Source organism: Myxocyprinus asiaticus, chromosome 1, assembly GCF_019703515.2.
Source record: "Myxocyprinus asiaticus isolate MX2 ecotype Aquarium Trade chromosome 1, UBuf_Myxa_2, whole genome shotgun sequence".
Lineage (NCBI taxonomy): Eukaryota > Metazoa > Chordata > Actinopteri > Cypriniformes > Catostomidae > Myxocyprinus > Myxocyprinus asiaticus.
Window position 1 is genome coordinate 17,340,790 of NC_059344.1, and position 12,114 is coordinate 17,352,903.

At 38.7% G+C, this 12,114-nt stretch overlaps 1 protein-coding gene across 1 annotated transcript in view; it reads right to left on the reverse strand.

The window, feature by feature from the left end:
• LOC127415978 (zinc finger protein 638-like) overlaps positions 1-12,114 on the reverse strand; it is a 126,040-nt gene that overhangs the window by 84,993 nt on the left and 28,933 nt on the right. The window contains 2 exon segments of the mRNA XM_051655082.1: positions 161-241; positions 2,713-2,764. Coding sequence (XP_051511042.1) covers positions 161-241; positions 2,713-2,764 — 133 coding nt within the window.

Genomic DNA, 12,114 nt, shown 5'->3' on the forward strand with positions numbered 1-12,114 from the left:
CAAAATGAGAAGGCAGACTGTTAATTCATACACTTAAGGCAATCATGATATATTAATAACCCCTGAGTAATACTTTGACCTTTTAGATCAAAGCTGACTTATAGAAAAAAAACAGCAGTCTGGACTGTCAATTTTGTCCATCGTTATCAACAGAAATTACCTTAAGGTGGATCGCTGAAGACCTGCAATCCAACTCACTACATTACCTCCTCCATAAGAACTTGCCAGCAGACTACACAATCTAAACCAGCGTAAAAGCAAACATGAAGTGAAACGTGAACATTTGCTACTCATTTTTGTTTCTGTAATGTGATGCATTTCAAAGTGAAACAGTATATTTAACACGGGGGGTGGGGGAAATGCAGGACGGGACATGATTTTATGCACTGATAATTGACCGGATTGTGAAAAGTAAGCGTTCAATAACAGAATGGAGTCAGACCTGAAAGAGAGTTTGCAGTTGGTGGGGAAAGACTACTCGCTGCATGAAACAGTGCTGACACTCACTTTAGAGTCTTTTTTTTTGACTGGGACATAGACATGAAGGTGAAGTTCACTATTGAGAGCATTTTGACATCCCAATGGTGACACTTCAAATCTAACATAACTTGCTGTGATTTTCATTACCTTTATTACAAACTAAAACCGTTGGCAAAATTTTAAAAAGGCTCACAAAATGCCTTAACAGCTATTGGTTAACATTTTCCATGCCCCTGCAGCCTGGGTGACATCAGCTGTTATTACATTTTCATGAAAGATTATGAATATAAACCATTTTGACCCCTTTGGAATAATAACAGAACACTTGTGAATCATGCACAATACGTCAAGAAACATGTATTAAGAACATAAATGAGGTGAATTTTGATTTCATGCTGAGTTGAAGCTAGGGATGCACCGATACTGATATTGGTATCGGAATCGTGTCCGATACCACGCCCATGTACTGGTATTCGTATTCGTAAAAATGCTCCGATACCAAAAACCGATACCATCTGATGTACGAATGTCATTATGTAAACATTCAGCACACAGATTAAAATCATGTCATGTCCCAGTGAGATTATTTAACAGCAAAAGATGAGATTTAATGAGATAAACAGATTGTTTGCACATGCAGCATTTTAAATGTGAGTGCTTGTGAATGTGTGGAGCTGGTGTTGTGCAGGCATAAAGACACAAACTGCTCATACCTTTAGAGATCCTTGACTCATACACGGAAAACACTATAATGAGCGTCGCATACTCTGTAATAGCAGGCAAAGCGCCAATTCACTTTTTAGCACAAGTCATATACAGACTACATATTTATTTATATAGTAGCCTTTTGTGGTTTAATAATCACTTTGGGTCATGTAGCGACTGGCTTTTCCAGATTGGGAATCTGCAGTTATTACGGCAGAGCACCTTGTCTAACGACACAGAAACACTTAAAAATAAAAGCTCAATTTAAATGAAAAAAGTATGACAGAAATAGATCACTACTGTATAGTTATGTAATATTAACTGTTATACTACTAATAATAGTAACTTTATTATATTTAAGCAATCTCTCACATCTGTGATGCTCTATTATGCAGTACCTTTTTTTTTGACAAAAATAACTCCAATGTTGCATTTAGGATTGTGATGTTTGGTTCTGTATAAACACTTCATTTGATTTTTTTTTTTTTTTTATGTTGAAAATGTATTGTTATAATTTCATTTGATTAAATTTTAATTAGTGTATTTATTTAAACAATTTTGATGATAAAATTTAAATAAACTGCTGATATTGAGTTGAAAAAAAAAAGAAGCAGGTATCGGGGAGTACTAAAATAAATAAAAAAGTATTTTGTACGTGCACAGCAGGTCAGGCTCATGACATGCATGTGATGGTTGCAGGAAGTGTTACAGAGGGAACATTCATTGGCTCAGACCTGCACCGCCATCCAGCGACTACACGCCAAATGTCCACTGAACAACAGTGATCGGCGACTCACACAGCAGCCATTTCTGACACCAGATCTCGCCTTAACATGTGTTAAATCACAGCCACTGATTATGGAGACTAGATAGAGCAGCTCTTTCAGGACTCATACAAACATGTAGAAGACACACATGGTGATATTAGACCCACATTATAACCCGACTTCAGCACATGTTCTGTACTTGTACAGCACGAGTCGTTTGATATCGTGAGACGAACAACTAACACACATTTATAGGAATAAAACGGAGCAGACGATGTATCTCGATGCGTCACAGCCCATCTGCACTGCTCGAGAAACAGGAGCGTTTCGTTCAATGACCGAAACCGTCTGCAACACAAACACACGACAAACTGAAACCTCTCATTACATTTAATGAAGCTCATGAATCCAGTATCGTTGATTTTAACGTAAGTGTTTTAGTCTGTCTAGCGTGGGGTTGTTGACTAGTTAATGTCTCTCATACAAAAAGAAACAATCTTTTTTATAAAGACATGAAAACACGTAAACGTGGACATATATAGTCTAAATATTGTGTAAACTATTTCCAGATCGGTCTTGAAAATATCCCGATGTTTGCAGGCCTCCGGCCCAGCTTCGCACTGTCCACATCCGTCATTTTACAGAGGAAAAACTCATTTTAGACGACCAAAACAACATTATATGTACACCCGGAGGGCTCCTAAAACATTTGAGTTGCACCACGGTAACATACCTCGTGTTTTATGAAGTAAAATCTTACTGTTGAAATTCGTCTGATCGGGACACGGTTTCTGCGGACGGTGAGTTTGCGTCTCAGACGTGACCAAATGAACCACGAGTCATCGCACACAAGATGGATTCAGGACAAATCAATCTTCTTCTTCTTTCATTTTTTAATGGCGGTTCGCAAACTGAGAACTGAGTGCATTACCGCCATCTACTGTAAGCACTGGACCAGAGACTCCCTCTTTAAATCCCTCCTCTGGACCTATCAGGACTCAAGACACCGCTGGCGCTGCGTTTTCAGCCCCTCTCAAGACAGAAAAATTATATATATATATATATACAGGGTTGGGGAGTAACGGAATACAAGTAACGGGATTACGTATTTAAAATACAAAATATAAGTAACTGTATTCCACTACAGTTACAATTTAAATAATTGGTAATTAGAATACAGTTACATTCTAAAAGTATTTTGATTACTGAAGAGATTACTTTGCATTTCATTGTCATTTGTTTCATTTAATATTTAGTCCTTTCAGATGGAAAACATTTATACATATAAATGATGTGATCCAAAGTGCATTTGAACAGCGGTGAAACACTTTCTTATGATGTGTTACATTCATACGAGCAGACAGAGAAGAAAGTTTGAAGTAAGTTTGGAGCAGAAGAAATAGAAATAAACCTTGTGTAAATTGTCAGCTTTACGCTAAGTTAAAATGCTATTTCTAGCCATTTTACATGCACGTTACCAGACACGATCATATTTATTTATCAAGAAAATTCACGTTAGATCATAATTTCTTTTTTCTAGTAAGACCTTTGATATTAGGGCAAAAATCTTATTCTTGATAATAATTTTTGTATTGTTTACGTGTAAAAATATCTAAAAATCCTTAAAACTAGATCAGTTTGATTTATCTTGTTTTAGAAACAACACTGCATAAGATATTTAGGTTTTTCAGAGAATGTATTTTTAACATGTGTATTTTGTCTTACTGTACTGGCAGAGTTTTTATAGTCAAAACAAGTGAAAAAATCTACCAGTGCTGAAGAAGTAATCCAAAGTATTTAGAATACGTTACTGACCTTGAGTAATCTAATGAAATACGTTACAAATTACATTTTACAGCATGTATTCTGTAATCTGTAGTGGAATACATTTCAAAAGTAACCCTCTCAACCCTGTACATAACTCTGTATGCGGTCACGTGCCACCCTTGAATAGCTGCATCTACCAGCATGTGGAACTGACTAGGTCAGAGGTGCCCAAACTGAGGCCTGTGATGACCTTTGATTTGGCCCACCCTGCCACAGATGACAAGAGGAGAAAAATAAATGACATTGATGCAGCTCTTCGTTTTTAATTAATCTTTTTGATTTAACATTTTTTGTATTACAAAAACTATAGCTTTGAAAAGTAGTGTAAGTGATTACGTTTTTTTAAATGTGTATGCGTACTTCAATGACCTTTAAATAAGTGCTGTCTGAAAGTTCGCTCCATTGACCATCCCAGGTGCCACCCCAAAATCTTCACTATGATTGGCCAGCTCCAAAGTCTGCACCAGCCGACTTCATTACAGCTTCTTCCCCCAAGCAATCAAGACTTTTGAACTCTTGATCTCTCACGATCAATATAAATCAGCACTGCACTTTTATTAATCTTATTATCTCACACTGGACTGTCATAAATTATATTCTCTCTTAACACACTGGCAACTGACTATCAACCGACGGCCTGAATGTCAATACAGTACAATACAACCTACTGTACATTCTGTATATACTATATATAATTTTTTATTGAATAATGTGTATCTATATTGTGTGTATGTGTATTCTATATTGTGTGTATGTGTATTCTATATTGTGTGTATTGTATACTGTACATTGTATGTTATTATTTGTATATTGTGATGTAATGTAAGATTTTTAATAACCATAAGAAACAATGCAATATTTCGACAGGCCTCTCAATTTTTTAATTTGCAGAAATGTGCTTCGTAGCTATTATTTCTTTTCATAATGTAATACATTCAGCCTTAATCCATCATCTCTTCAGAAAAGAAGCAAAAGTATAATTCAAGTTTTTGATATCACAACAGAAAACAGTTTTAATGTCTGTGATGGGGTTCGTTGGGTGGGAAAGGAGGAAACGGGAAACTTGGGACTTTAACTCAAAAGGTAGGTCTTTAATTAGACAAACTCAAAATAGCTTTTCAGCATTCAATAATCATGCTTTTCAGTGTACACAGCTTCACAGTCTCTGCTGTATGTGGTAACAAACTCTCTCTCTAGACTGGGCCGTCTTTTATCTCCCCTGATTCTCACTGCGAACATAGAAATGGTAATTAGTCACAATTCATCTCAGGTGGATGTTCTTACCGCGTTCTCTCTCCCCAGACTGGCGCTCGACCACACCCTCACCTCCAAATACCCCCAATCGCCCGACTCAGGCCGGGGGAACCGTCTAGACTGACCACTCCCACCCCCCCCCTTTCTGGAGAGGAAGTCCGTGATAGCCATCTGCGCCCCTGGTCTGTGGACCACCTCGAACTTAAATAGCTGGAGTGCCAGATACCAACGGGTGATCTGGGCATTGGCATCCTTCATGCAGTGGGGCCGTTGAAGCGGGGTGTGGTCCAAACAGAGGGTGAATGCTCATCCCAACAAACAGTAGCAGAGAGTGAGGACCACCCACTTGATGGCCAAACACTCCTTCTCTATGGTGCTGTACTTAGTCTCTCTCATAGAGAGCTTTTGACTAATGTACAGCACCGGGCGCTCTTCCCCCTCCACCACTTGGGACAGAACAGCACCCAGGCCCGTCTGATGAATCCGTCCGCAAAACAAAAGGGTGAGAGAAATCAGGGAAATGCCGAAACGGCCCGCCACAAAATGCAGCTTTTACCTGTGTGAACGCCCGTTGGCACGGCTCCGTCCACTGGACTGGGCCTGGAGCTCCGTTTTAGTGAGATCAGTCAGCGGGCTGGTGACGTCCGAATAATTAGGCACAAACCTTCGATAATAGCCAGCCAGCCCCAAGAACTGTCTCGCCTCCTTTTTGGTCTTAGGACTCGGACAGGTCGCAATCGCTGCAGTTTTACCAATTTGGGGTCGCCCATGCCCCAAGTGGAACCCCAGATACCATACCTCCACCTATTTAATTGCGCACTTATTCTGGTTTGCTGTGAGCCCCGCTTGTCGCAGCGACCTCAGAACGGCCCCAGATGCTGCATGTGCCGCTGCCAATCATTACTATAAATAATGATATCATCCAAATAAGCAGCGGCATACACAGCGGGCAGTCTGAGGACTCTGTCCATCAGACGCTGAAATGTAGCCGGGGCCCCAAACAAACCAAACGGAAGGGTCAAAAACTGGTGTAATCCACATGGTGTGGAGAAGGCCGTTTTCTCACGGGACATCGGTGTTAAGGGGATCTGTCAATAACCCTTTGTTAAGTCCAGTGTCGAGTAAAAGCGAGCCATGCCCAATTGATCAAGCAGTTCGTCAATACATGGTACTGGATACGCATCAACTTTCGACACCGTGTTGACTTTTCTATAATCCACACAGAATCGGACTGAGCCATCGCTCTTAGGTACCAGAACCACCGGGATGGGCCAATCACTGTGGGATTCTTGTATTACTCCCATATTAAGCATGGCCTTTAATTCTTCCTGTACCACCTGTTTCTTGTGTTCGGGTAAGCGGTAGGGCCGACTACGTACCACTACTCATACGTACAAACAAGCAAAGTTGCCGGACCGTTGCAGTCCAATTTAAGCCTTGACAGAATATATGGCTCCAGATGGCAATAAGTGAAGAGAGTAAATAAATTTGTTATTATTATTAGTTTTTAATTTTATTATTATAAGCCTATTATTATTTTTGACTAGTTAATGTCTCTCATACAAAATGAAAACATTCTTTTTTTTATAGATTAAATACATGAAAAAGCGTAAATATGACATATATACTCTGCACTCTGAACCCAGCTTAGCTGGGATATGTGAAAAAAAAAGAATTTCACTGTATATGTGCAAACGTATAATGTGTGATAAATAAAAATATAATTAAATAATAATAATAAATAATAATTATATAGTCTAACTAGTGTAGTGGTCTGCGTGGGACTGTTTCTATCCCGCACCCAAACACTAGCTCCCGCTGAATTTATCTCCATGTTCACCCGCTCTCTGCCCACAGTGATTTTCTTCCTAACCACTCCCGTTCACGCAACCCAGCATTTGTTTTCCACATTTAGCAAAAGACATACAAATAGACAACATGTACATACAAAGAATATTTCATTTTTTCTGTTATTGCTATTATCAGATGACGTGTGAAAATTATGCCAATTTGACTCGCCTGAAGTTGGTTTCTTAACACTAAAGGCAAATTTCAAACAGAAGTGAGCATCCCTATGCCCTACTCCCTCCGAAGGGCTGAGCCCTTGAAGTGGGAACTCTGGAGGGAGCAGGGCACTCGCATCTCATGTATGGCCGTTTGGAACACCCTTGATGAAGGGAGTAATGAAAGACATACATCACTTCCACTTTACCTTCGCCTGAAATGTTACCATGACGATGCAGCCCAGCTGTTCTAACAACAGGAATCTCTTATTTATTGCTGTTAATTAGTTTTTTAAACATTGCCTTTTGTGTCTTATTTAAAATTGCTTACGGTTGCTGTTTTAATAAAAATAATAATAGTCATATATCTGTACATAAATGTATATAAAATGCATGAATTAACGTTTCCCACCGAATGCTATTTGGTGCACGACAGGTCTTTATAATACATAATAATAAACCACAGGTTTAGACTAGCCTACAGGAAAAAATGAGCCCTGTTTTGGAGTATCTCTCTGCTTATGGCTGTCTACTATGGATGTAACAATGCATCGATGTGATGCAAAAAATTAAATGCATCGATTATTAATTAAAAAAATCGATTATTTATATTTGTATAAATTATTACACATAATAAATAATGCTATATGCATAACACGTTCATTTCCTTTAGCAAAATACTTTTTTTTTTAAACATATTTTAAGTTTACACAATCCACAAATACCAACCCCCAAATCAACTTCCAGAGCAGTCATGAGAGCGCAGGACAAACAGGTGAAAAAAACAGTGCAAGCGAGGGTGAAGAGATGAAAACGCAGATCATGGCATCAAGCTCTACTTTTAGTCGGGAACAATTATATGATCCTCCTCATGCGAAATCGGATGTTTGGAAACATTTTGGATTTACAAAGAAGGGCAGCACTCTGTACAAAACGGTTGCAATATGCAAAATATGCCAAACAGAAATGAAGTATAAGGGGAACACAACCAACATGGATAACCACATTAAACGAAGCATGAGGTGTGCAGTCAGCAAATTTCTAAGGATGTTACACCTACTTCAACATCGTCTTTTTCGCCCTGTGGGTATTTTTTTTCTTGTTTGCTGGTGTATTGTCACCTTTGCACTTTGCTTTTGTTTGACACTGTATGGTAAGTACAAAGAACTAGTGGTGGGTCGTTCATGAACGATTTGTTCATTTTGAAATAATCTTTTCTGTGACTCAGAAGAACGAGTAGTCTCAGAGAGTGATTCTTTCATTTTGTGTTGCCGCGCATGTGCATTGCGCAACCTTTGTTGAATAAAAAGTTTGTTGAAAACCGCAGAGGTGCTGTACAGGTAACAGAAATTATTAGTTCACTTCTCGAGTCTTTTGGTTCGAGTCGTTTGTTCTTTTGTCACGTGACAGCCGTAAACGCTATGCATTGCTCACACAGGAAACAGAAATGATTAGTTCAGCTCTCGAGTCTTCTGGTCCCAGTCGTTCGTTCTTTTGTCACACGTATACGCTTTGCACATACGGCTATCACATAACAAAAGAACGAATGACTCGGACCAGAAGACTCGAGAGGTGAACTAATCATTTCTGTTTCTCATTATTTGTCCTTGGCTGCATTATCAATTTTTCATTATTGGGACTATAATCAAAGTTTGTGTAAGTGGACGTGTTGGGGGGATTTGGCTATTGAAAATTTAACATTTTAATTTAATTCTGCTCAAATCAACGAAATTAATGAAATGACTTGAATAAAGATTCGTTCATTTTGCTGAACGAGACTCAAAGATTCAAGTCAGTAAAATGATCCAATCTTCCCATCACTACAAAGAACTTGCCAAAATATGAGGTTTATATGCTCATATTATAAAGCATTAATGTCTGAAGTGGAGTAATTTTATTTTGCATTACATTTTTGTTTTAGAGTTCAACAGTGGATCCTCAATTCAAACATTGTTATTCTGGTTCTACTTTGGTTAAAACCAAGAGCACTTGAAAAGAAATGTGCTGTGAATGTAAAACCTGATGTCTGAGTATTCTCACTATGTTGTATGTTGTGAACACATTTGTGCTTCCATCATATTTTGGAAAATAGCAAGAATCGTTTCAATATAATAGAATTGAATCGTGGCCAAATTTCAGATTTCATGATGCATCGTAATCGTGAGGTAACTAATCGTAATCGAATCGTCATCTGAGCAAATATTTACACACCTACTGTCTACTATCTTATGTATGAGGACGAACGTAAACTGCTGAAGAGGAGATGTATCTGTTAAAAAAGGGCTATGGCCCTTGCCTGAGCGTTTGAACATTTAATATGTTCTGATTGACAACCTTACTTTAAAATATATCCCGAGGACACGCCACCCAGGGTCACGTGATCATAAATGGTAAAATTACTTCCTTGAAGTGACCATCGCGTGTACCCTTGGCTAACGGCCTTGAGGAAGGACCTTTCGTGGAGGGCTTAAGTTGCTCACTTTCGTTTGGAACACCCCTTCATGTGGTGTCCCCTTCCAGCAGTGCCCTTCAAGGCCGCAAAAACGCCGTTTGGAATTCGCCTTAAATTTACCATTTTCTAGTTTGAGTTTCACATGCTTTCAGGCTGTCTCTAGTTTGGAAGGCTGCATCCTCCGGAGGTCGCATTCTCGGCCGCATACGTCATCAAGGCTGTCTCGTTTCAGAAAAGCCAGCAGGACACTTCGAATGCGACCTTCTTTCATGGGAATTCGGAGGATGCATGAGGTGTATCCTTCGTGGGCACTCACAACCCACAATTCTTTGCTTCAACAGAAATGTCTAAAATAAAAAATAACGCCAATTTGTACGTAAATATGATGTTCAAACGCAAGTAATGTTAATTTCCAAGTACCTCAGTAGATGGGTGCAGAGTATATCATATGTATAATTATATTAATATATAATTAAAATAAAGTATTAGACTAAAAGTACACCTTTAAAATCTATTTTCTTTTCTCTTTACATCATTATAACTCTCCTAAAATGTACCTCATACATGCTCTTCTAAAGGGACTTTGTTCCCTTCTCACTCAAAGTGCTCCCGCTTGTTAAAGAGTGGCGTGCTGTCATAGCAACCATGTTACGTTCCGTTTCCGTTTGTCCTACGAAGGCCGTCTCGTTTAAATGAGACTTGTTTAAAGGACACTCGGAATACTGCAGCCTTCAAAGGACGCGTCCTACCTAGCATGCAGCCTTCCAAACGAGACACGTTTGCTCTGTCATTCTATTAAAGCCCGTTGCCTACCTGGCTGCCTGCCTACTCTAAATATTGGATACCTATCCAATAAATCTATGTGTTTTTTTTGTTTTTTTTTTGCATTCATTAATAAATAATAATAATAAATAAAAATAAAAAAAAAAACAACCAAAAAAAAATAAATAAATAAATAGAGAGAGAGAGAGAGAGAGAGAGAGAGAGAGAGAGAGAGAGAGAGAGAGAGAGAGAGAGATCCAAATTGGCTATTTGAGGCTATTCTCTGACGGTCCATATCTCATGCAAGTACCTCCCGCCTTCAACTCGGAAATACTCCTGCGTCATAAGAAATCTAATCGGGTCGCACGGGAGTTCCGCAGGAATGCAGACCTCTAATCTAGTGTGTAAACTATTTCCAGATCGGTCTTGAAAATATCCCGATGTTTGCAGGCCTCCGGCCCAGCTTCGCACTGTCCACATCCGTCATTTTACAGAGGAAAAACTCATTTTAGACGACCAAAACAACATTATATGTACACCCGGAGGGCTCCTAAAACATTTGAGTTGCACCACGGTAACATACCTCGTGTTTTATGAAGTAAAATCTTACTGTTGAAATTCGTCTGATCGGGACACGGTTTCTGCGGACGGTGAGTTTGCGTCTCAGACGTGACCAAATGAACCACGAGTCATCGCACACAAGATGGATTCAGGAAAACAAATCAAATCGGAACCTGCGTGATATGGACACAAACACCAAGTAGTCCTCACTTTCATGGTTCCAACCATCCCATAAAAGTTGAGTAATTTCGCGAGAGGCGTGAAAGTTTGCACAGTAGAAAAAAAAAATGCATGAAAAAAGTAGCATGCAAAACGGGACTTTAAGGGGTCATTTTCATTCTTTATGTCCAGGAGATGGCAGTTTTTTCATTCTCTCTCTCACTCTCTCTCTCTTACACACACACACACACACACACACACACACACACACACAAACACTAACTAAACATTAAAGTGATAAAAAAAAAAAAAAAAATAGTGAAGGCCTCAACTTTTCCACTTTCCATTTAGGCCTATTTCTCTCTCTCTCTCTCTCTCTCTCTCTCTCTCTCTCTCTCACACACACACACACACACACTGTTAGAACATTTCATGTTTACAATGCAAAAAAATAAATAAATACACAAATTAATTATGTTCCCATTTTACAGGTTTTTTTTTTACAATAATTTTCACACATTTCTCAATACTGAGAACACATCTTCAAAACTCTTCACACAGTCATCTCTACCAACATACTAGCACAACGTTTAACCTTTCATTCAAAATGCCCTACAACCATCACACCGCTTCATACATCTCTCAAAATCAATTCATTTTACCAAAACACTGGCAAACTGTTTCTTCAGATAGAAATAATTTGTCACTCAAAAACACATGACCTAATAAACACAAACAACAGGAATCATTACAAGATGTTTCGTTTTGGCTTAAGGTATGCTTGATTTTGTACATGTAAACCAATATTCTGTTACAAAGAAAGAGAGGCACATCACTGTGTAGAATGTACTCCTTTATACACTAACAGTATGGAATTTATCTCAAATGCTGCAATTTTCTTCAGTGTACTTAACTGTATTTTCACATATTTGTGTGTGGCACAAAAATGCCAAAATCTCAAAGTGAAATAAAGTTACAAGGTCACAGTCAGAATAATACATGTAAGTATTTCTGCAATCTCAATTTACAGTACATCATACTGGCCACTGTAATGTAGGTCAGTTAGGTTCACATGCAGAATGCATACCTTACCTGTTTGTTTGTTGAAATATTCACACTATGGATGCCACTGTTGAGCATGGGA